The following is a 25,486-nucleotide window of genomic DNA, read 5'->3' as shown; positions in this document are numbered from 1 at the left end:
TTACCCCAGCCCACGCATCCGCTCGCTCGTCCGTTCGCCCGCCAGCCCCGCACTTACCCCAGCCCACCCGCCAGCCCCGCACTTACCCCATCCCTCTCGCCCCGCACTTACCCCAGCCCGCTCGTCTGTCAGCCCCACACTTATCCCATCCCACTCGCCCCGCACTTACCCCAGCCCACCCGTTAGCTCAATCGCCCGCCAGCCCTGCACTTACCCCATCCCACTCGCCCCGGACTCACCCCAGCCCCACACTTACCCAATCCCTCTTGCCCCACACTTACACCAGCCCACTCGCCTGTCAGCCCCGCACTTATCCCATCCCACTCGCCCCGCACTTACCCCAGCCCACCCGTCCGCTCGCTCGCCCATTCGCCCGCCAGCCCCGCACTTACCCCATCCCACTCGCCCCGGACTCACCCCAGCCCACCTGCCAGCCCCGCACTTACCCCATCCCTCTCGCCCCGCACTTTCCCCAGCCTGCTCGTCTGTCAGCCCCGCACTTATCCCATCCCACTCGCCCCGCACTTACCCCAGCCCACCCGTCTGCTCGCTCGCCCATTCTCCCGCCAGCCCCGCACTTACCCCATCCCACTCGCCCCAGTCATCCCCCAAGCCCACCCGCCAGCCCCGCACTTACCCCAGCCCGCTCGTCTGTCAGCCCCGCACTTATCCCATCCCACTCACCCCGCACTTACCCCAGCCCACACATCCGCTCACTCGCCCGTTCGCCCGCCAGCCCCAGACTCACCCCAGCCCACCCGCCAGCCCCGCACTTACCCCATCCTTCTCGCCCCGCACTTACCCCATCCCACTCGCCCCGGACTCACCCCAGCCCACCTGCCAGCCCCGCACTTACCCCTTCCCACTCGCCCCGCACTTACTCCAGCCCGCTCACTCGCCCGCCAGCCAGCCAGCCCTGCATTTACCCCATCCAGGTCACGGTCGGCTTTCCTGGCTTCTTCTCCTGGGCAATCTGGTCCTTTCTCCTCCCCTGGCCAATCAGGTCTTAGAACCCGCTTCCTGTCCTGATTGGCTGGAAGGACAAGCAGGAAGACAATAGCAAATGTTGATCTGCTAATGTCATAAGTGGGCGGGCTTGGGGCGCAGTGCATCCGACTCTAATCATGTGCTTAAAAAAAAAAAAACACATAGCAGCATGGAGATTCGTGGCCGGGCGCATGAAGATTAGGGGGGGCGGCGCCCCTGCGCCCCTGCGTCCCTTATGGAGCGGTCGCCACTGCCTTTGGCTTAACAAAAACAGCATTAATTCGAAATGGTACTCTAATAACACACACAGTCTTTGATTTCAGAAATATGTTTACAGTTCGACTACAATGTAAAATTTGATTCGAATTTCAATTTGAATTTCAGAAATTTGGACGAATTTCGTTTCATTATTCGGAGCATTCAGTAAACTTCATTTTATACTGTAATTTGGGTATTCGGATATATCCGAATCTCTGAATAATTAAAAATTTGTTTGAATATTAATTCGGAACGAAACGAACTGCACATGTCTAGAATCCAGATTTAATGAGCAGGTTAATTGCCTTTTCTGACGCACTGCATTATGGGAAGTGTCAATGTGCGCCCAGACTGAGACGGGGGTGTGGTCTGATGGAGAGCACGCCAGCGGTGTCCCGGCACACAGAACTTGGAGGATGATCCCTGATCATGATAAATATTGTGAGGGCCCCCGCATATACAGTGTAATGACAGAGACAAGCAAACATCCAGAGTTCCAAGTTTTTTTAATGATGAGATTAGTTCACAGCCGATTAACATAAAACAGCCAACACATTTCGGGGGCCCAGCAAACTCTTCCTTCTTCTTCAGGGCAATGCAGTTCTATCTGACTTTTAAGATTGCACAATCACCAGGGATAGTTCAAAACTGTGTTACCTGGTGGTTTATGAGTGTTGCGCCGAAATGCATTGCTACGCTATACTAACCCGAAATGCGTTGGTTATGTTAACCCAAACTGCATTGACTTGTTTTATATGTGTATGAAATATTCTTATCACTAAATAATTTTAGACTTTGGGACATTTGTTTGCCACTTTTAATAGACCGTATATACCTGGATTTACCTCTAGGTCCCCCCCCCCCTTCTGAAGAGGTGTCTCTGTTTTGTGGAAAGCCAGCGCTCCGGATCCATTGTGTCAAATAATAATCTGACTTACTCTCCTTCTTCAGGGCTCTGGTCTTGTATCTGACTTGAACAATCACCAGCGATCATTCCCAATGGTGTTACCTGAAACATGTTGAGTGGTATATTGACCCGAAATGCGCTGGCTGTGTTATGCTAACCGGATGTATAAAAAAAGAGCAGTAAAAATTCTGAAATACTTTTCCTATAGAAAAGCCAATTCATGCTCCATTTAGTGCTGGTTATGTACACTATATTACCAAAAGTATTGGGACGCCTGCCTTTACACACACATGAACTTTAATGGCATCCCAGTCTTAGTCCGTAGCATTCAACTCTTCTGGGAAGGCTGTCCACAAGGTTTAGGAGTGTGTCTATGGGAATGTTTGACCATTCTTCTAGAAGTGCATTTGTGAGGTCAGGCACTGATGTTGGACAAGAAGGTCTGGCTCTCAGTCTCCGCTCAAATTCATCCCAAATAATTTCTATTGGGTTGAGGTCAGGAGTCTGTGCAGGCCAGTCAAGTTCCTGCACACTGGCTCATCCATGTCTTTATGGACCACTCATGCAGCCCCAGACCATGACACTCCCAGCACCATGCTTGACTGTAGGCAAGACACACTTGTCTTTGTACTCCTCACCTGGTTGCAGCCACACACGCTTGACACCATCTGAACCAAATAAGTTTATCTTGGTCTCATCAGACCACAGGACATGGTTCCAGTAATCCATGTCCTTAGTCTGCTTGTCTTCAGCAAACTGTGTGCGGGCTTTCCTGTGCATCATCTTTAGAAGAGGCTTCCTTCTGGGACGACAGCCATGCAGACCAGTTTGATGCAGTGTGTGGCGTATGGTCTGAGCACTGACAGGCTGACCCTCCACCCCTTCAACCTCTGCAACAATGCTGGCAGCACTCATACGTCTATTTCCCAAAGACAACCTCTGGATATGACGCTGAGCACGTGAACTCAACTTCTTTGGTCGACCATGGCGAGGCTTATCAAAAAAGCCGCTGCTGCTCGACTGGATGTGTCAGACAGCAGTGAACGTCGCTGGCTCCTTCCACGCATTACGTCACAGACCACGTGACTTTGTCAAGGATCACGTGGTCTGTGATGTAACGCGTGGGAGGAGCCAGCGACGTTCACTGCTGTCTGACACATCCAGTCGAGCAGCAGCGGCTTTTTTGATAAGCCTCGTCCACATCGGCTGACTGCGATCTGCATGCCTGTATGCCTTAATCAAACCGGGCGCACGTGAGTGTATCACTGTGCTGTTTGCTTTTGTCCTTTTTTTTTTCCAGTTCATCACGCAATGATTTATTTCTTTGTTTGTCTTTCATAAATTATCCTGTATTGAGAACTAAACTATCAACATTATCTCGGTTTGAGCTGGTTGTAGTTAAAGGGGTTGTAAAGCTAATTAAAAAAAAAAAAAAATAACAAACATGTTATACTTACCTTCACTGTGCAGCTCGTTTTGCACAGAGTGGCCCCGAACCTGATCTTCTGGGGTCCCTCGGCGGCTGTTTCAGCTCCTCCCCGCAAGAACTAACCACCTTAATGCGAGCTCCCTCGCATGGTGGTTAGTTCTTGCGGGCGCGCTCCCGTGATTCAGCCGGCGGCTATAGCCGATCACTGTATCACTCGGCCCCGCCCCCCGGCGCGCCGCGTCATTGGATGTGATTGACAGCAGCGCGAGCCAATGGCTGCGCTGCTTTCAATCCATCCACTGTAGCCAATCAGCGGCCAGGCTGAGCGACGAAATGGATGTCGGGAGCGAGCGGCTGACTTTCGAGGGGTCAGGTAATTAAAAGGGGGGGGGGCTGGTGGCGGCAGTATTGTCAGAAGGTTTTTCACCTTAATGCATAGGATGCATTAAGGTGAAAAAATTTTTACCTTTACAACCCCTTTAAAGTCATGAACAACAATCACTACAGAAACTAATCGCCTTATTTTAATAAGGAATGAACTGCTGGGCTAATCTTATTAATTTCCTGGACTAGTCTATCTCCACTGAACTATTTTCCTAATAATTGTATCTTATTTGTATTATATATTCACTAGATCGGCATTTACTATTTTATTAGTATCACTAATTGTATACTGATCACTATGGGGATTTTTTACATCTATCAGTATTAGTATATTGAGCAATTGTCAGGGAATTTTTAACACAATTTTCACTTTCCAGTAATTTATTTATTGAGTGATTTTGCACAATTTTTTGCGTCGTATTTTCATTTTATATCACATTTTGTATTTTGCACAGATTTGAAATTTTACACAGTGTCAGATGCACATTGATTGACCATTTATTAGAGCGCATCAATATACTTATTTATATTTCTTTCATATTTAAGGGGGTTCTGATCACCTTTTTAATTGATAGCAGCTTAATATACATTGTTCAATCAATTTTATTTACATATCAATTTATTACATTTTATTTCACATCACGTCTTATCCATTTCAGCGCTTAGTTTTATACTTCTCATTATCACTAATTATATATATATATAATATGTTTGGAGGTTATAAGTAATTTTTAGCAAAAAATACTGATTTAAACTTGAAAACAAAAAGTGCCAGAAAAGGCCTGGTGTACAAGTGATTAATGTAGGGTACAAGTGGCCATTTCCCATTGTTAAATCCCACCCTGAGAAATTCCATGCAGCCATCGCTGGAGCGCATGGAGATGGGAAGTGGCTGCAAAGAGGCTTCAGGAGACCAGCAGCCACAAAAGTTGATAATGGTGTTTTATTATAAAAAAAAAAGAAAAAAAGGCAACTGTATGCTACACGGCGCTTTAGCCAACTAAATGCCATTCAATTATGGTTTACATCTACTTTAATCTCCAGCCATTATAAATCCGCAGAACAATTCTCTCGACTGCCGCCAATCTTCATAATGGCTGGCTCAAGGCTGGATCTGATTGGTCCAGGGAAGTTTCCCGAAGGCCGGGATTAGTAGGCGACATCTATTTCAATCAAGTCCATTTGTAGATGGCACAGGTCGCCGTGTTCTGCATTAATCCCCCTCCAGGGAGGGAGGCTGACCACTCTGAGCGCTGAGGATGACAGGTGGTCACCTAGCCTGACATCTGGAGCAACTCTTTGCTTTTGTTTTTTTAAGCAGGTGGTACAGCCAGGCAGTACATGGAGTTACAATGTCTCCTTACTGGATTTGTTTTTACCTTTTAGAAGACAAAGTAACATTTTCCTGTATATAACATAACAAAGTAACATTTTTATGTATATAACATAACAAAGTAAACTGTTCCTGAATATAACATAACAAAGTAAAATGTTCCTGTATATAATATAACAAAGTAAAATGTTCCTGTATATAACATAACAAAGTAACATTTTCATGTATATAACATAACAAAGTAACATTTTCATGTATATAACATAACAAAGTAAAATGTTCCTGTATATAACATAACAAAGTAAAATGTTCCTGTATATAACATAACAAAGTAAAATGTTCCTGTATATAACATAACAAAGTAACATTTTGCATATTTCAGCTACTCTTTAATACTCTCCAACAGTGTCCCTCACCCCTCTTTGGTTGCCATTATCATAAAACTGCTGTAGCTGCAAGAACTGACATGGAACTCTCAGTGCAGGTACTGCTGAAAACAAGGGTCAGTCTGACTTTACCAAAAATTATATTGTAGTTATAGGTGGAGCCTGCTGGGCAGATCCCGCCCCCGGCCTCTCCTATATAATGGACACTGCAATAGCGAGATCTCCCTGAGGCTTCATTCACACCATGCAGTTGCGATTATCTAGAGAAGGTCACCTAGAGCCCAGGGCGAACATGCCAAATTGCAACCCCCCCAAGATGTATGATTATGTGTCAGCAAAAATCCCCCCCCAAATCAAAAAAAATGTAGTACTAATCTGCATGCTTGCCCCTAAGCATAAATCCCCTCTTCCTCTCAGTATGAATCTGGCAAAAATCTTTCCCCGCCTCCAACCCCCCCCCCCAGCTCCAATCCTATCTCTCCCCATATGCCCCCAAGCACAAATCCCCCCCCTAAGAAAAAAATTCCCCTTCTAGCACAGATCCTCTACCCCTCAAATTTCCCCCCCGAGCACAAATCCTCTCCCCCCCACTCCTAGCACAAATACCCCCCGATCATCCCTACTAGCACAAATTCCCCCCTCCCAAAATAAAGTCCTCCTCCTAGCACAAATCCTCTACCGCTCAAATTTCCCCTCCAAGCACAAATCCTCTCCCCCCCACTCCTATCACAAATACCCCCCCCTATTAGCATAAATCCCCCCCACCCCAAAAACAACTGCCTCCTCCTAGCACAAATCCTCTACCCCTCAAATTTCCCCTCCAAGCACAAATCCTCTTCCCCCCCTTTGGCTGGGTTCACATAGATGCGGGCCGGTTTTGGTGCAGAGTCTGGTGCGATTTTCATTCAGCGGTTCAGGTGTAAATTTGACACTTAAATCGCAACTGGACTGGACTTGAAAACACACTGGACCCTTTTTTAATTCACAACCGGCTTGTATATATGTGAACAGGCTCTATTGAAAGCCGGTCTGGATCACAATTGTATGTGAATCAGAGGCAGTTCAAAATGCATCCGATTCGCATATTTTTACGTGAATCGAGGCTTTGTATATTTTAGCCATTTCTACTTTGTGTAGACATCCAAAAGCCGTGAGACTGCCGCTGGGCGCCGCCATCTTAGATGCGATCTCAGCAGCCCCAGCAGGCTCAGAGCTGTCACTCACAGAAGGAGGTGAATGGTGTGGGAGAGGAGCTGGGCCAGCACGGATAGCAACGACACACTCCTAGAAAGGGAGAGGGCTATGACATGCAAGGAGGGAGGGGGCTGTGCTTGGGAATGAACTCTTCCTGGAGCAGTGGCGGCCCTCCAGCTGTTGCGAAACTACAAGTCCCATCATGCCTCTGCCTGTGGGAGTCATGCTTGTAACTGTCTGCCTTGCAATGCCTCATGGGACTTGTAGTTCTGCAACAGCTGGAGGACCACCAGTTTGACACCTGTGGTTCAGAGGCTCTTCAAGCAAGTATTGACTTTTGGGCTTCTACCTGCAATTTTTAAGTTGGCGACAGACAGGTTCCCTTTAAGTGTTCTCAGTTCTGACATTGACTTACACTCAGACCCGATCCATTAGATAGGGGACCTCGTTTCCAGCAGAAGCCTTTGCTGGTCGCTTCCTATGGTGACAGTCGTGTGACCAAATGCCAAACCATGAATTTTTCTGAGAGGGGGAGACGACCAGAAGGCAGGCTGAGCCTCTTCTAAGTGCCAGAGATCACATGACCTTTGTATGAGGTCACAATATACATTATTGCGTAGACATCAAAAGGATCACTCATAAGTTTGGGTGCGCCCAAATCTCAAACCAGATCCGCTAGACTCTTGGTGAGCTGAGGCTGGGTAGATTCACTCGTCACTAATGCGCACCTGTACGCGCTCCTAGTTCTCAGCCTTGCTATCAAGCTGACAGATTAGCCGTAGAGTTGGAATCCAGTTAACTGACTCTAAATTCGGTCTCTTCGAATACCCCGGCTGGCCATGAAATGGTTAAAAGGAAGAATATTAAAGACCGCGCTAATGTTCTCACGGGTAAACAGGTGAATCAAAGAGAACCTATCTCGGCCTGCTTTTAGAAAGAAAAGAAGAATTAAACACCAATAGGAGTTGTGGATTCTCATTGTTGGCCTCCTCCTGAAAATGCTGGTCTCCTGGCTGCCATGCTCATTCGGCTGCTTCATAGCTCTCTGAGCCACAGAGCCAGTTCAATCCTTCCGATCGGTCCCCTTGACTATAATGGTCAAAGGACTGTCTCTAGTCAGTAACTACAAAATAAGCAGGCAATAGCCAGGCACCTTTTCCAGCAAATTTTGTGGCTTCCATACTTCTCATCACAAGTTCCCTTGTAAATGTACCGAGTGCTGGAACTATACTGCCAGAGCGCATTTATGGCGGCTATTCTAGTCCTACACTGACTGGGTATACACTCTCCAAAAGAAAAGGAGAATAGTAGTGGAGGGGGCAGGGAAACAAAGGGGGCATGCAGAATAATCATTATGGGAGGGGCAGTCTTTTGAGATTTTTTTCGGCCGGCTATCGTTGGGGCCCTTTAAGACCGTTGGTGCACTTAACAACAGTCCCAGTTATCCTGCATGATATATGGGTACAGTATAGGTACAGTATAGTCTCAGCATAGGTGCAAGCTAAATGTGGTTCAGATGCGGTAAAGTTTCAGTGTAATGCAGTACAGTGTTGGTATAGGTACAGTCTCAGATCAGTGGGAGGCGGAGGTCAGTCATTGGCTGGGACCCAGTGATTGGCACGTGTGTGAGACGCGTTTCTCGATTAGCTGAAAGGAGAAGCGTTGTGATTGGCCTCCGAGGAGGAGGGAGGAGACGGCAGGGGAAGGAGATGCCTGCTGGTGATGTCTGCGGAGGAGAGCCGGGGAAGCCGTCCGTGGTTGAGGCTAGTGCACAACCGCACCAACCAGACCGACCCGGGGGTGTTTACTATGCTTCAGTTTTGCGAATGAACAGGAAGGAGCTCAGCACAGAACACTTCTCATTCATTCACTGTCCTGTGCAGCTGAGGCTGCAGAGAAAGGCGTTGCTGTTTGAGCTCTGGGGTGCACACTCCTAATGCAATAGAATAATGCAGTGGATATCCTTTGCTACAATCAAGGCATTCTAAACATTGGAGACACATTAGTAAAATGTTTTCATTTGCTGTGCAAAGTGTTGTCACTAAATAACCACTTCCCCTTTCGGAAGAGTAACCCCCCACTTCATGAACAGGCCATTTTTTTGTGTGTTACCTTAACTGACAATTGCGCGGTCATGCAACGCATGACCTGGTTAGGCACACAGTTAACCCTTTGATCGCCCCTGATGTTTAGTCTCTGCCCAGCCATTGTCATTAGTACAGTGACAGTCCATATTTTTTCCATTGATTACTGTATTAGTGTCACTGGTTCCCACAAAGTGTCAGTTAGTGTCCGATTATCGGTTGCGATATCACTGTCCCACTATAAGTTGCTGATCACCGCCATTACTAGTATAAAAAAAATACAATAAATAAAAGTTCCAGTATACTGTATATACCATAGTTTGCAGACGCTATAACTTTTGTGCAATCAATATACGCTTATTGAGATTTTTTTTCACCCAAAATATGTAGCAGAATACATATTGGCCTAAATTGATGACAAAATTTGATTTTTTACATTTTTTTTTATTGGATGTGTTTTATAGCAGAAAGTAAAAAAATGTTGTTTTTTTTCTGAATTGTCGGTCTTTTTTTGTTTATGGCACCAAAAAAACCCCACAGTGATGATCAAATACCACCAAAAGAAAGCTCTATTTGTGGGAAAAAAAAGAACATAACTTTTATTTGGGCACAGCGTGCGCAATTGTCAGTTAAAGTAATGCAGTGCCGTGTCGCAAAAAATGGCCTAGTCATGAAGGGGGTAAATCTTCCTGAGTAATAATACTAAAAAAAACAAATACCCCTGACGTTTGTAAAGGTGTGTAATGTGTTTACCCGCATTTACCCAAATCAAGCGTTTGGACATTAATTCATTGCATTGGCCAGAATAAATGTATTCTGGCCATTGACATGGATTAACGCTCAAGCGCGAAAGCACTAAACGTGCCTAGCGTTAATGCGCATTCACACGCGTCAAGTGTCTTTTCTGCCAAAACTCTGCTGCTCCTGGATGCACTGGCAGTGTATTTTTTTTTTCTGCCTCCAAACTCTGGCACTCAAAGGATAAGTTCCCCTTTAGGAAGATGTTCCAGCTCCTGTAGCCGCTCCCTGATCCCCCCCCCCGTCCCGTGACACCGGGCTGTGGACCTTCTCCCCGCACCTGCTGTCACTATTTGAAGACAGTGGTGACGTGCAAGGCTCTTCCCACACGGCTATGTCATTTCTTCACAGAGTTCTGTGAATGAATGAACTACAAGTACCAACAGCCTTTGCCGCTGACGGCTTGTAATTCTCAATGTTCATCGATTCTTCCTGTCATTCAGTAACTGCCTGTCCGTATGAGGTACGAGCAGACAGCTTACACTGACAGTCTGAAGGAGCCCTGCATTGCACCCACGATCTGCTGGTAAATGCCATAGGTGTGCACCCCAAAGCTCAAACAGAGCAGCAGAGGCAGTTGCTAGGGGTGTACATAGGTCGCAGCCGTGATGCTATGCTTTGCAGCCATGGCAGAAAATTACAGTAGGCAAAGCACATGTGAACAAGTCCTTTTAATTTTTTTGAATTATATTTTTAAACTTGTTTTTTTTTCCATATTTTTTTTTATTATTATTTATTTATTTTTTTTTTTTAACTGCCCTTTTTTTTTGGGGGGGGGGGGGGGGGGCTTTGGTGAAATGTCAGGGTTCTACACAGACCCCTGATGTCCTACATTTAAGACTGAGAGACTGAGGACAGAATGCTGGAAATGATCCCCCTGCAGCGCAGCTGGAGGGAGAGAAAGGAGGAGAAGTCAGCAGCGCTGCAGGGGGAGGAACAAGAGGATTGATATCTGCAAAAAGGCAGTACAGCCTGCCCTCCTGTACCAGGCCTATGGCCTATTAATTCAAAATGGGAGCCCATGGATCTTCCTGAGCAGGAGGACCGGCTGTAATGCCTTATTGCAGATACCAATTCTCCTTTACCTTACCCTGCAGAGCAGTTGGAGAGAGGGAGAGGAGGAAAAGCCAGCAGCGCTGCAGGGGGTGGAACAAGAAGATCGGTATCTGCAATAAGGCAGTACAGCCTGCGCTACTGTACCAGGCCAGTGTCCTATTAGTTCAAAAGGGGGGCCCGACACCTGCCAAGCAGGAGGACCAGCTGTACTGACTTATTACAGATACCGATCCTCTTTTTCCTCCGCCTGCAGTGCAGCCGGAAGGCGGGGGAGGAGGGGAAGCCGGCAGGGCTGCAGCGGGAAGAACAAGAGGATTGATATCTGCAATAAGGCAGTACAGCCGGTCCTCCAGCTCGACAGGTGCCTGTGCCCCCCTTTTGAATGAATAGGACACGGGCCTGGTACAGGATGCAGGCTGTACTGCATTATCATCGGCCCTGGTGCACATGGTGTGACAGACTCACCCGGGACAGAGGCTTTTGGAGGGGACTCAGGGTGAGCAGGTGGCAGTCACTTTCCAGCAGCAGATCAGGATACAGGGGGAGAAGGGAGAGGAGGTGTTTGTCGTCCCTCCCCAACAGTTGGCCAGGATGAAGGAAGCGGTCTTTCCTCCCCAGCAAAGATCCGTGCACCTGGGAGACAGTACCACAGACATGTCGTCCCAGCAGCCAGATGAGGGAATGGAAGAGGAAGCAGCCGGCTCACCTCCCAAATGGCAGCTACACAGTTTGGGAATGGCGGAAGCCAGCCTCCTGCCCCAATGGTTAGCCGGAGTCTAGGATGTGGAATCCCCAGCAGAGGTGCTGGCAACAGGGCAGAGTGCTACCAACTTCTGCCCAGCACTGGCAACAACTGAGGAGTTCCAGGGAGCCGGGGCAGTCGGCCCCTCTCTCCAGTGACAAGCTGATGTAGTAAAGCTTCTACTCCCAGCTGAATCACTGGCAACAGGGCAGAGCGCCGCTGGCCTCTACCTAGCACCTACAGTGTCTCTACAGCTTCAGGAAGCTGGGGCGATCAGCCCCTCTGCCCAGCAGCAGACCGAGCCCCAGAATGTTAAAAACCACCCAGCTGAAGTGCTGGCAGCTGGATAGACAGTCAATGATCTCTGCCCCACACCTACTGAGGTCAACTATTCCTTGCAGCCAAGAATGGAGATCATGCGGACTGACTATGTGAGTTCACTTTGCCCGACTAACGTATGTCCAGACCAGGTGGTGGTATGGGACCTTGTTAGTCGACCTTTGATGGGGGAGAAATGTGACAGACTCACCCGGGACAGAGGCTTTTGGAGGGGACCGAAGGCTATCCTCTTGCCTACCGACTATGGGCCCTGGCATTTGAGGGAGCTACAAGTATTTAGGAAGATATTCTGTTATGTAATGCAAAAGGACATTATTAAGGAGGCCATGAAGGTCTCTGCCAGCTTGGGACTCAGTGGACAGATGTATGTGAAAGGAATGCTGATTAATGAGATTTGGAAAGCCCGGGTCTTTCACCCAATAGTTTATTGTGCTCATTAACACACCTTTGTCTCCTAGCAAACTATTGGGGGATGTGTTTATACTTATGTGTATTGTAAGTTGTGATTGAGGAGACGGCAAGTCTACCCTGAAAGGTCATATCTCTGAGTCACCAAGTCTAGGTGAAGGATTAGAAAACTAGCTCATGTTAATTAGGTTTCTGGTTACAGTTTGTATTGTCAGCCTGTTGTATATATTTGTGTGTCATTTCAAATAAATCAGTTCATGTTGAGCAACAAAACGAGTATTGCCTTGTTTACTGGTTGTCAGTGGTTGGAATATCTGATATCTATAATCAGATTGGGAGGAAGCTGTGTACTGATGGAAGCACTCAAGCGGCGTGCAACGGGGATCCGTTACACAGGGTAATTAGGTTGTGCCCAGGCACAGCCGGCACACCCCTGCACACTCCTATGGTAAATGCACATTTTTTACCTGTAAAAAAAGATGTATTTATCTCTAAAGGTGAACTTATCCTTTAATGCCCCTAAAAGTTTAAGTTGTGCGTGGGCACATAGGCTAACGTGCAGGGGAGTTTGGAGACAGGAAAAAAAAAACGCTAGACGCCCTTAGGAGCAGCTGTAAAAACGTCCAGTGTGCATGAGAAATAATAACAATATTATTATAAAGAATGATAATAATATTATTAACAACAAAAATAATTATTATAAAAAACAATATAATAATATAAGAATAATAATAATAAACAATATAACAATAATATTATTAAAAATAATGATAATACTAATAATAACAGAGATTCCACAAGTACAAGCTGCTCTTTATGAATGCAGATTTTTTTTTGAATCATTGTACAACCTCTGCCACCAATTCTCTTCCCCCCCCCCCCCCCCTACAAAACAAAAAATAAATAAACTTTTTGCTGTGTGTGTGCCCCACATCCGCCGCCATCTGAACCGGGGAGGAAAGTTCTACTGCGGCGTCCGTTGGTGAGAGTGGGCGATGACTGGATTGTCTTGTGCGTCTTTTTTTTTTTTTTCTTCTTCTTTAAACAAACACCAAATGTCTCATCAACGTCTTGATTAGCATTTATATAACAGAGCAGCGGCGGGCCCTCGGACTCGGCCCTTTTATTCCAATTAGCGCAGAAGGGAAGACAGCCCCGTAAATCGATTTAATAACCTTAACCGGTCCCACCCTGGCTGTGTGACAGATCCATTGAGACATGTTACCGCCACAGGCCTTGGAAGAACCAGAACGATTGTGTCCGCTAATGAACACATAATGTGCTGCGGTGCGTTTTGTACAGGGAGCTTCGCTCTGAAGGGTTGGCGGAGGGTTGGCGGAGAACGCTGTGGCTTTCAGTTTGCATTGTGCTAATATTTCTGTAAATAAGGGGGGGGGGTCAGTCCACCCACAACTGACAATCCATTTCCAGGTGGGCTGTTACGGTGAATCAGAGTTTTAGGCTGTGCCCAGTCTGAGAGTCTCACTCCTTTTGCTGCAGCATGAAATTTGGGTGCTCAAATCTTACCATGTGGGTTATTTTTTTGTGTATTTTTCTGCATTATTTGTTTTGCGTTTTGACATTTTCCATACCAAAGACTATGGATACAAAAAAATATACAGATTCATAATGCATGTTAAAAGAATTAATACAGACCACATATGTTTATTATAGTTGCCCCCCATCAAATTATTCTATGCCCCTCCCCAGTGCCCTGTGTATTGCCCCCCCCCCCCCCCCCAATGTAGGGGGAAGCACAAAAGTTGCCATGGCATAACTTTCTCCTATGCAAAACTTGCCAGTTCACACCACATGCAGTCCTGTCCTGTGCAGTTTTTTTTTTTTTTTCTGCATCAAAAACGCATGGAAAGTAGCTTATATGATTTTTCAATGGCATAGTTTACACCAGTGCTTGCAGTTCCAGGGCTTCCAAGTTCCAGAAAAAAAAAAAAAGTAGAACATGCTGCATTTTTCCTGCACCGGACTGTACTGGAACGTAGTAAAACACACCAAAAACGCGCCGGAATGCACTGGACCGCATCAAAAACACACTGGACCCCGGTAAAGTGGAAAGAGAAAACAGGAAAAAAAGAATAAACAAAGCACCTGTAATACATCCGGAAATGCATCAAAAACACTTAAAAAATGCACCGGAACATGCCAAAAATGCATCAAAAACGTGCATGCAGAAACGCATCCAGAATGGCTCTGGAGTGCATTTTTGTGGTGTGAACCAGGCCACAGGCAAATTCATTGCAACTGAATTTTTCTGCATCAAAAACGCATGGAAAGTAGCTTATATAGTTTTCAATGGCATAGTTCACACCGGTGCAGTCAGTTCCAGGGCTTTCCAGTTCCAGAAAAGAAAAAAAGTAGAATATGCTGAATTTTTCCTGCAGTGGACTGTACTGAAACGCAGTAAAACGCATCAAATACGCACTGGAATGCACCGGAACACATCAAAAATGCACTGGACCTTAGTCAGTGGGAAAAAAAAGAAAGAAAAAAGCACCTGGAATGCATCCGGAAATGAATCTAAAACGCATTTATAAACACGCATGCAGAAAAGCATCTGGAACGCATCTGGAGTACGTTTTTGTGGTGTAAACCAGCCCTCACTGACTATTAGTTTGCTAAGGCACTGTAAGTTATAGACAGTTGTTTTTAAATAAAATATTGCCTTCACCATTTTCCATCCTTTGAAAAGTGCTGCTGATCTTCTGCAACCACTTCATGTATCCATGCATCCCAGCAACGGTCGCATGGCTATCTCAGGGCGGGTTGATGGTGACCACAGTGGACCATGCCAGTGTAATGTGTGTTGGCATGGCCACTTGTAGCCTCCATGGCAAGCTCGTGTGGTGATGACAGTTCTAAAGCGCAATTGGGAGTCGGTGACAGAGCGTTGTCACTGTATAACAGGAAGTCCCTGAACTAGGACCATCATGGCAGGATCAACAGGGGTTATTTTAATTATAGCTGCAGAATTAAAAATATTAAAAAATGACATTAACATGACTAATTCTATGAGATTTTACTGATTTGGGTTTACAACCGTCAGCAGCTAATCACGTCGTAAATATCTGATTTCTGATTGGACACTTTGCACATCACTGTTGCGTTTTGCTAGAGACTGAAACATCTTATTGGTTACCTCACAGAGAACATTGGGAGGTATGTGACTAAAGATTCTACTGCAGGACTTTATGGATTGTGAAATGTATTTTCATGCAATTTAAAACTTACAAAAGTGTAGAAGGAAGGGTCCTCCGGGGTGTATTACAGATCATGGGACCCCCCCCTCCGTCCTTTCCATGCTGTCTCTGATCTTACCATAAAGTATGTCTAAGCCCCCGATCACAGTGCAATTTGTCAGATCAGAGTCGCATGACAAGTTGCACCCTACTTCTGGCTATGGAACCGTTCGACTTCCGACTTGCACCGACTTTGAAAAGGCTCCTGCACTATTTTTGGCGATTTTTGCGTGCGACTTGCATTGACATCTGTGCATGAAGTTGCACAGATGTTGGCAAGCCGCATGTGAAATCGCACTGACCGGCAGCTTTGAAATGGCGCTGAAGTTGTGCAGTTTTAAAGTCGCGTCCAGTGTGAACCGGGTCGAAATCGAGGACAGGTAACTGGAGTGCTGTCAGCCTAGTCCAGTGATGGTGAACCTTGTTGGCACCCCAGATTTTTGGAACTACATTTCCCATGATGCTCAACTACACTGCAGCGTGCATGAGCATCATGGGAAATGTAGTTCCAAAACATCTGGGGTGCCAAGGTTCTCCATCACCGGCCTAGTCCATGCACTATAAGGGGGCGGTGCTGTGGACAAATGTTGTCAGGGAAGGAGGGGCAACAGTGCAGGGAATACATTTTACACCAGAAGGTCCTCACACTATGGCCCACCAGTTGTTCAGGAACTACAATTCCCATCATGCTTAGTCATGTCAGAGTTTTACACTGCCTCATGGGACTTGTAGTTCTGCAACAGCTGGAGGGCCGTAGTTTGAAGATCCTTCAGTTTCCGGTTCATTGCTCTCTCCTCAGTAGCTCACCACTCTTTTTTATCATCTCAGATTCTAGGACCTCAGTGGGAAGTGCAAGTCCGGCCACCCCTACCACCACGTGGTCCAGTAGTAAGTAAAATATAAAAAAAAAAGTATTAGCAATAATAATGACCATCAAAATATTTTATATTAAGGACATGATTGTTACAACTACTGCACATAATTACTCTATGAATCCAAATGTTTTTAAATTGTGGGGTTCTTGAAGAACTACAAACTGCTGTCAGTTTTGGGATTTTATACAGCATAAGGTAGAAGGTCTAGGCATACAGGGTTCATTTCAGTACTGGCTGGGATGACCAGAAGCTTTGGGGGCAATAAACCTACACTGCTTAGTTAAACAAATTCTCCTTAATGCACAGCCTGCAAATGTGGATCTGTAGGGACCACAAGCATTCTGAAGTCTTCTGTATATCTGATATCAGTTCTTTATGATTGGAAAGGTCATGGAGGGGGGTACAGAACCAATGTCACTCCTCAAGCTGGCCATGAACTCCTTAGATTTCTCCATTCATGCTAAGAAGTGCAGATGGATAAATCCTCCATGCTGGTTATTGACATATGTGGATCTGTAACTAGGGACTACAGGGATTCTGAAGTCTTCTGTATATCTGATATCATGTCTTCTTGATTGGAAATGTCTTGGGGGTAGAGGACCAGTGTCAACAGCAACCTCTGCAATCCTCAAGCTGGCCATAAACTCTTATGCCCCGTACACACGGTCGGAATTTCAGACAGAAAAAGTCAGATGGGAGCTTTTCATCATATATATTCTGACCGTGTGTATGCCCCATCGGACTTTCTACGTTGAAAATTCAGATGGACTTAGAGAACATGTTCTATATTTTTCCAACGGAACAAATTTCTATTGGGAAAACCGCTCATCTGTATGCTGTTCCGACGTACCAAAAATGACGTATGCTCTGAAGCAAGTACGAGGCGTCGTACGTGTTGTCCCGCCGTACATGTTGTACGTCACCGCGTTCTTGACGGTCGGAATTTGGTGTGACTGTGTGTATGCAAGACAGCTTGAGCGGAATTCCGTCGGAAAAACCTTCAGAGTCTATTCCGACGGGAAAACCGTCGTTTTGTACAGGGCATAAGATTTCCCCATTCACGCTAAGAAGCGCAGATGGATAAATCTTCCCTACTGGCTATTGACGGCCAGAATCTGTGGCTGTCAAAATACCTGAACAGTGGCTCAGTGGTATCACTACGGTTGGTTTTACCAGTTGTGGTAAAACATGGTGTCACCACCACCAACCCAATATTCCCAGCGCACACATTCCTGTAGAGATGGCTGTATTTGCAAGTGGGTGCTGTAGCCACCACCGGCTGAAACCGTACGTAGTCAAAGAAAGTAATGTCGCCAGCACACCAAGATCTCCAAAAAATGGGTCCAAATCTTTAATCAGTGATCACATCATTACAGCAGAAAGGGGTCCTGTGTGGCTGTGTGGTGGCTCCAAAACATTGCTTTCAGCTTTAATGATGCGATCACTGATTAAAGTTTTAGACCCATTCTTTGGAGATCCTGGTGTGCTGGTAACACTACTTTCTTTGACCACCAACAACCCCCCCCCCCCCCAGCCTGCCACAGTGCTCTGTCCTGTCGCTGCGGACTGACAGCAGTACAGGCAGTAGGGCACTGAGCAGGCTAGCGCATCTGTGTCTCTCCCCCCCCCCCCCCAGCCTGCCATAGTGCTACTTAATGGTGTCACCCCTCTGGCAGTTGTCACCTGGGTACGGTCTGCACCCCCAATAGCAATGCCACTGCAGTGGCTACCGTTAGATTGACTGCAGTTACTGTTCAACTAACAATTTTCTGCCCGACTCCTTTGATTTTCAGATTGAAGGCTCTCGAGCTGAATGGTGCCAACAGACCACCTGCGGCCAGAAATTTGCTCTATGTATTGCAAGTCTAAATGATACAGCATTGTCTTTGTGTTACCTTCACATGTATGTAGGTTTTCCATGTTTACCTTGCCTCAAGAACTGTCCCCTCACCCCATTCCTTTCCTTAATGGGGCCCATTTCCACCCCCATAGCAGCCACATGGGCTGTTATGGCTATCGTCATGCCTCTGCTTTTTATTGACCTAACACCTTCTCCTTATCATTATCTACAGCAGTACTGGAAGAAATGGAAGGACACTTAAGGCCAACCAAATGTTTTTAGGGTTTTAAATGCTGACCCAATGCCCAGGTGTCCAAGGCATATGAAACATTCGGGAAAATAAAACAATGCCAGGTTGATGATCAGATCTTTATAATCTGCAGACAGCCAGAATCAACTATTTTTTTAATCCCACGTTGGATATATTAAAACTGTGATTTCAGGGCATTACATTTGCAGAAAGACAATACACTTTCATCATTTGTCCCTTGCATCGATTTAAATGGATCTTTCAAGAGAGATATTTGGATTTGTTTTGAAAAAAATATAAAAATATTCCAAGATTGTCATCCTTGTCCTTGCTTTTCAAAGGCAGTGGTATCGAACAAGGATGCAGGACTGAAGTTGTGTCTGCACTGCCAACTTACTAAGTACTGAAGCAAGGATGAAGATGACACTTTTTCAGCAACAGCTGCTTCCATGTTTCCATCATGGGAGGCGTCCTTTAATAAGTTGGCCTTTTATGGTCCTCTGAATGAGTCTTGCCAAACAAATATCGATTTTCTCTGTACCTACAGGACATTTGCAGATCATTTTTACTTTTGTTAAACATTTAATTTAATGGGTCCTGCCTATTCAAAACTGATTTTTTTTGCTGTTTGAGTACTTGAGTGATAAAAGCCTACTCAAGTTCTCGTAATAACCCACTAACTGTGGCTGTTTCTAAGGAGTTCAAATCTCCTTATTAAGCTGGACCTGTTACAATCTGGTGGTACGTTTTCCATTGGATCTAGAAACAACTATACAGCGCAAGAGCCTGCCCAATTGGGTACAAGTTGATTAGATAATTTAGGTAGGCCCTCATATTTCAAAATTAAATCTAGAGTTGATTGTACAAAGACTGTATGATCAGATTGTAAGCTTTAGACTTTAATTACAACTGTCTCAGTGGCTGCTGGGGGACCTTGATTCCATGGAAGTAGGATGGTGACCCATGAACTAAGCAAACCCATGTGCTCTAAGTGCCTGAGAGGGTATAAGTAACTAAAGTGAGACCCAATCCTCTAGAATGTATTCAAAACTAAAATGTTTTTGGTGCAAAATTATTTAAAGTTGAGACAATCAAGTGTTACAGCAAGTTTTCTCAACCAGGGTTCCACGGAGCCCTAGGGTTCCTCCAAAGGTTGCTAGGGGTTCCTTGAGCAATGAACAATTTCTGCCTCTCAGATAAGTTCCCACTGACACCATTGGTCTTTTTTCGTTATCTGTAAGGGAGGTAATTCTTTCCAATGACCGCAAGTGTATGGAGCATTCTTCCCACTGACTTCAAGTGTGAGGAGCATTCTTCCCACTGACCATCACTCTAATGCAGGGATCCTCAAACTACGGCCCTCCAGCTGCTGCGGAACTTCACAAACCATGAGGCATTGTAAAACTCTGACATTCACAGACATGACTAGGCATGATGGGAATTGTAGTTCTTGAACAACTGGAGGGCCATAGTTTGAAGACCCTTGCTCTAATGTATCATGAGTTGTAGATATAGTCACTTTTAGCAGGGGTTCCCTGAGACCGGAAAGATATTTCAAGAATTCCTCTGTGTTAAAAAGGTTGAGAAAGGCTGTGTTACAGTATATGCAAACCTGTAGCAAGAGGATATAGCGAAATATTTGATTATATTACGCACCATAAAATATTACCAAAGAGGGGGCTTGGGTCCAAAAATAATAGTAAAAAATTGCATTAGGTTCAGAACGGTAAATATTAAAATTCTAAATAGAATATCTTTGAAACTGGCTCTCAACTTTTACCTCAAAGTGGAATTAAGTTCAAAAGGGTGCAAGCAAGGGAACAAATATATGTATGCATAGATCTCAACCTGGCTTAGCAGAAAGTAAAAAAAAAAAAACAAAAACAACATTAATAAAAAGGCCTTGAACTTTTTTGGATGTTTGTAGTGCACACAACATCACTTTGGTTTACATAAGACCATTCACTCCTTATATAAAATCTTCTTTACAACAAGACAGTAGAATATTCCTGGATGGGCAATTGTGAGAAACAGACTAGTATAAAATCGATATGACTTTCATTTAACCTTCTATTTGATATTTAGTAACAACCGTTCTCATCCTATGGTGCGAAAAAATAAAAAAACGCTGCCTTTGAGTGTATGCAATATTAAAAATTTATATTGAATATTTAAAAAGTTATATAGAATAGGATACTGGTACGCAGAGCTAACAATCATTGTGGATTTTACCCAATAACCAAATGAATAGTACTATTAAAAAAAAAAAGTAACATTTTAAGGTAAGCATTCGATTCTATAAGCAAATATACAAGGTCTGGGATGCAACATTTCACCAAGCAACAATGTAACTTTTAATAAAGTCAGGCAAGGAGATTTAGCCACAAATGAACTTTTCTTGTAAATAATAAATCTGTGATTTTACAGAGTTAGTTGGTTGAAAAAAAAGGACACAAGTCCACCTAGTTCAACCATTTAGGGGAACAAAATATATAATAAAAATGTAAAAAATTAAAAACAAACATAATATTAAATATAAAAGGAGAAGGGAATAAAAAAAAAATATTGGGTCAACCATAATTTTTCTATAAACAAATATGCAAGGTCTGGGATGCAACATTCCATCAAGTAACAATGTAACCTTTAATAAAGTCAGGCAAGGAAATTTAGCCACTAATGAACCTTTTTTTTTTTTTTTTTTTGGTAAATAATAAATTTGCTATTTATGACCAATGAAGTCAAACATGAATCCCCAATCTGGGCGCCTTTGTTGGGTTTATCTATGCTTAAAGTGCCTTTAAAATTGCTGTTGCACAAACATTGTAGCCTTCAAAAATACAAATACAAGATGGTAACGCCATTTATCACCAACGGATTTGCAAAAACAACTGTAATCATAAAAACAAATTCACCTGCTTTTATGCATTTTTTTTTTTACTATTTAACCCAACTATTAATAGTTTAAGGGTGCCTCAAGCAAAGACAGTTGTTAAAATGTAGCTATTTAAAAAAGACAATAACATTTAATAAAGTCAGACAAGGAGATTTAGCCACAAATCAACTTTTTTCTTATAAATATTAAATCTGTTATTTACGACCAATGGAGTCCAATGTGAATCCCCAATCAGGGTGCCTTTGTTGGGTCTATCAATGCTTAAAGCTGGCTACACATTATACAATTTTCCTTTTAGATTTACCAAAACTATATAATATGAGGTCAAACCTAAACACTTTCAAGTTGTATGCAATCAGGCGGGCCCATGTACTACATAGTTTAAGGTAAATCTAAAGGGAATTGAACAAGAAAATGTTATGATATGTAGCCGCAGCTTAAAGTGCCTATAACATTTATATCTGTTAAAAAAAAAGTAAGCAGTGCCTATAAAATTGCTGTTGCGTAAAAATCGTAGCCTCCAAAAAACGAATACAAGATGGTAACGCCATTTATAACCAACCGATTTGCAAAAACAACTGTAGTCATAAAAACAAATTCACTTGCTTCATGCTAAATTTTTTTAACTGTTTTACCCAACTGTTACTATTTTAAGGATAATTCAAGCAAAGACGGTTGTTTAAATGTAGGCTTTTAAAAAAGACATCACTTAATAATGTAAAGGCTGGTCATACATGTTACATTTTCTTGCACAATTTTCCTTTAGATTTACCAAAAAAAACATATAATATGAGGTCATACAAACTAAACAACTTTCAATTGTATCCAATTAGGCAGGCCCTTGCACTACATAGTTTAAGGTAAATCTAAAGGGATATTGTTCAAGAGAATTAAACATGTATGGCCAGCCTAAGATAATAGCATGGATTATGAGGAGGAGGATGATGATAAGGGTGATGATGATGAGGAGGAGGATGAAGATGAGGAGGATGGTGATGATGAGAAGGAGGATGATGATGAGGAGGATGATGATGAAGAGGAGTAGGAGGAGGATGATGATGACGAGGGTGTGATGATGAGGAGGATGGTTATAATGATGATGAGGAGGATGATGAGGAGGCGGAGGAGAGGGAAGAGGAGGAGAAGGATGATGATGAGAAGGAGGATGAGGAGAATGATGAGGAGGAGGATGATAATAATTCCAGCCCACATTCTGTAAATAAAATACATTATTCAGATTCTGCCAGAGAAAGAAGAAAACATGACCCAACTTTTTGAAAGCTTGTCTGATTTATTATTTTTGTTTCCATCATAAATCCAGACTTTCTAATGGAAGGAATCTTCTGTGTTGAAGTCCTAAGTGGCGGACCTGTAGAAATGTTCAATGCAATGGAGACCTTCCTCTCACCATGGATAAAAGGAAGAGAAGCAAGATAACATGGGCACAGTACATGACCCCCCCAGATCCCAGCAAAGGCAGAGGGTGAACTTTTGTAGAGAGAGTCCTGAGAAGTGGGTGGCAAGAGAGAGAAAGAAAAGTCCTGAAGATGGTCAAGGTGGAGAAGGTCCATCAAGGTTTGTCTGTACAATGCTTGCAAAGGCTTGAGGTGGCACCAGGGAAGGCTGTGCATTTCTCGGGTGAGGTTGGCACGTTGCTGCCAGCAGGGTATGGGTACACAGAGGACTGTCCAAAGGGAGGCAGGTTGGTGGTCATGGTCTGTCCTTGGTTAAGGTAAGCCACCAGCCTCCTCATCTCCTCCAGAGCCTGGGCCTGCATGAGGATGTAGTTCTTGGCAAGGAGCAGGGTGGCAATCTTGGAGAGTTTCCTGACGGATGGGCTGTGGGCATAGGGGATGACGGACCGGAGGCCGTCCAAGGCATCGTTCAGGTCGTGCATCCTCCTCCTCTCTCGGGCGTTGATGCTCAGCCTCAGGGACCTCGGCTCCTTGGGCTTCTTGCTGCCGAGCTTGCTCCCGTCGGTGTCGTTCTTGCCCTGCTCGTAGCCGTCCTCGTCGTCCCCGGTCTGCTCGTCGCTGCTGTCCCGGGAGTTGGGGTTGAAGTCGAGGGAAGGAGGCGCTGCGTAATTGCGCGTAGGATCCGCACCGCGGAGGGCGCCGTAGAAGGTATGCCCGTAGCTTTGTGCCAGGGACAGGTAGGAGTCGGCGGCGACTGACTTCATCTCATCCATCCCCTGTGCAGCCAAGTGAGCAGCCCAGGCTTACATAGACATGGAAGGAGGAGGGTGAGGGGGGGGGAGGAGGGAGGCTGTAATCCTGCGAGCTTCAGGGAGCCAGTGCCACTCTTCTATGCCTTCCTCTGCCCACTGCCAGGGAGAGCTGACTACTACCCTGAAGACACCTTTTTATGTCCTCCTCTTCCCTGAAGCCACCTTCTATATCCTTCTCTGCCCACTGCTTTTCCCTGCAGCCCCCTTCTATATCCTCTTATGCCCACTGCTTTTCCCTGCAGCCCCCTTCTATACCCTTCTCTGCCCACTGTTCTTCCCTGCAGCCCCCTTCTGTGTCCTCCGCTGCCTACTACCACTGCTCTACCCTGCAGTCACCCTTCTATGCCTTCCTTTGCCCACTGCCAGCCAGCACTGCTTTTTCCCTGCCAGTCTCACCTTCCCCCTGCCAACGTCACTGCTCTGCCCCCCTCTTCCTTGTCCACTCTTCCACTGACTGCCAACCTTCTAGGTACTGCCCACTGTCACAGCATCACCAGGTGATATGCTGTCCTGCCCTGTCATTTACTGCCCACTGGCCAATCAGAGGCTCAGACTTGGTGCCCACTCCCTTGCCAGTCTTAGAAGAACTAATGATCAATGCCAGTCAGCTTGTTTTACCAGCTAATGTATTGTTTGCTGACAGATTAGGTGTTCTGTACCCAGATGCCTGCTTCTGGCTTTACTGTGCAATTAGTGCACTATTAGAGACTCAGCCTTATTGCCCAGTGTCTGCCAGTCTGAGGATAATTTATAGGTATCAATGCCAGTCTGTGTCATGGACTGTCCTCTGCTTGATTTACCATGCCAATGTATTGTTTGCTGACCAAGTGTTCTATAACCAAGTCTTGTTCAGGTGCCTATACTTCTGGCTTTAGTGTACAATTAGTGCCTAGAGGCTCATCTATAGTGTCCACTTCCTGCCAGTCTGAGAAGAATTAATGATCAATACCAGTCTGTGTCATGGACTGTCCTCTGCTACCAGCTAATGCATTGTTTACTGACTGATCAAGTGTTCTATACTCAAGTCTTGTTCAGATGCCTGCTTCTAGCTTTAGTGTACAATTAGAGCCCAATCAGAGGTTCAGCCTTAGTGCCCACTCCCTGCCAGTCTGAGAAGAATTAATGATCAATGCTAGTCTGTGTAATGGACAATCTCCTGTCGGTTTCACTAGCTAATGTACTGTTTGCCTCCCAGATCAAGTGTTCTATGTCCAAGTTTTGTTCAGATGCCCTTCCAGCTTCCCTATACAAGTACTGCCCAAACAGAGGCTCAGCCTTAGTGCCCAGTCTCAGAAAAAAATGCTGATCAGTGGCAGTCTGTGTAAAGGACTGTTTCCTGCCAGTCTTGCCCGCTAATACACTGCTTGTTGCCAGATCAAGTGTTCTTGTTCAAAATGCCCACTTCCAGATTCATTGTACATATACTGGCAAATCAGAGGCTTAACCTTAGTGCCCACTGCCTGCCACCATCAAAAGCGTTTGCTGATCAATGCCAGTCTGTGTAAGGGACAGTCTTCTGACAGGCTGAGATTCTTACCCTGTTTGCTGCCAGATCAAGTGTTCTATGCCCAAGTCTTGTTTAGATGCCTGCTTCAGATGTCCAGGTGTCTATGCATAACTTTTCAGCTTCAATGTACAGATACTGCCCAATCAAAACCTTAGCCTTAGTGCCCACTGCCTGCCAGCATCAAATTGATCAATGCCAGTTTGTGTAATGGCAGTCTTATCAGCACTGTTTGCTGCCGGTTCAAGTGTTCTATACTCAAGTCTTGTTCAGATGCCCACTTCTAGCTACTGCACAGTCAGAGGCTCAGTCTTAGTGCCCAGTCTCTGCCAGTTTTA

General features: G+C 45.0%; 1 protein-coding gene across 1 annotated transcript; it reads right to left on the bottom strand.

Annotated features, from left to right (window-relative positions):
- Nucleotides 1-22,688: 22,688 nt before the first annotated feature.
- BHLHE23 (basic helix-loop-helix family member e23) lies at nucleotides 22,689-24,177 on the bottom strand. The gene is given in 1 exon segment (XM_073607471.1): nucleotides 22,689-24,177. A coding segment is annotated over 1 exon segment (660 nt). The 5' UTR covers nucleotides 23,648-24,177; the 3' UTR covers nucleotides 22,689-22,987.
- Between the last annotated feature and the right edge of the window lie 1,309 nt (nucleotides 24,178-25,486).

This window comes from Aquarana catesbeiana, linkage group LG12 (assembly GCF_042186555.1).
Source record: "Aquarana catesbeiana isolate 2022-GZ linkage group LG12, ASM4218655v1, whole genome shotgun sequence".
In the NCBI taxonomy this organism is placed as follows: domain Eukaryota; kingdom Metazoa; phylum Chordata; class Amphibia; order Anura; family Ranidae; genus Aquarana; species Aquarana catesbeiana.
This window is presented reverse-complemented; position numbering and strand designations above follow the sequence as displayed.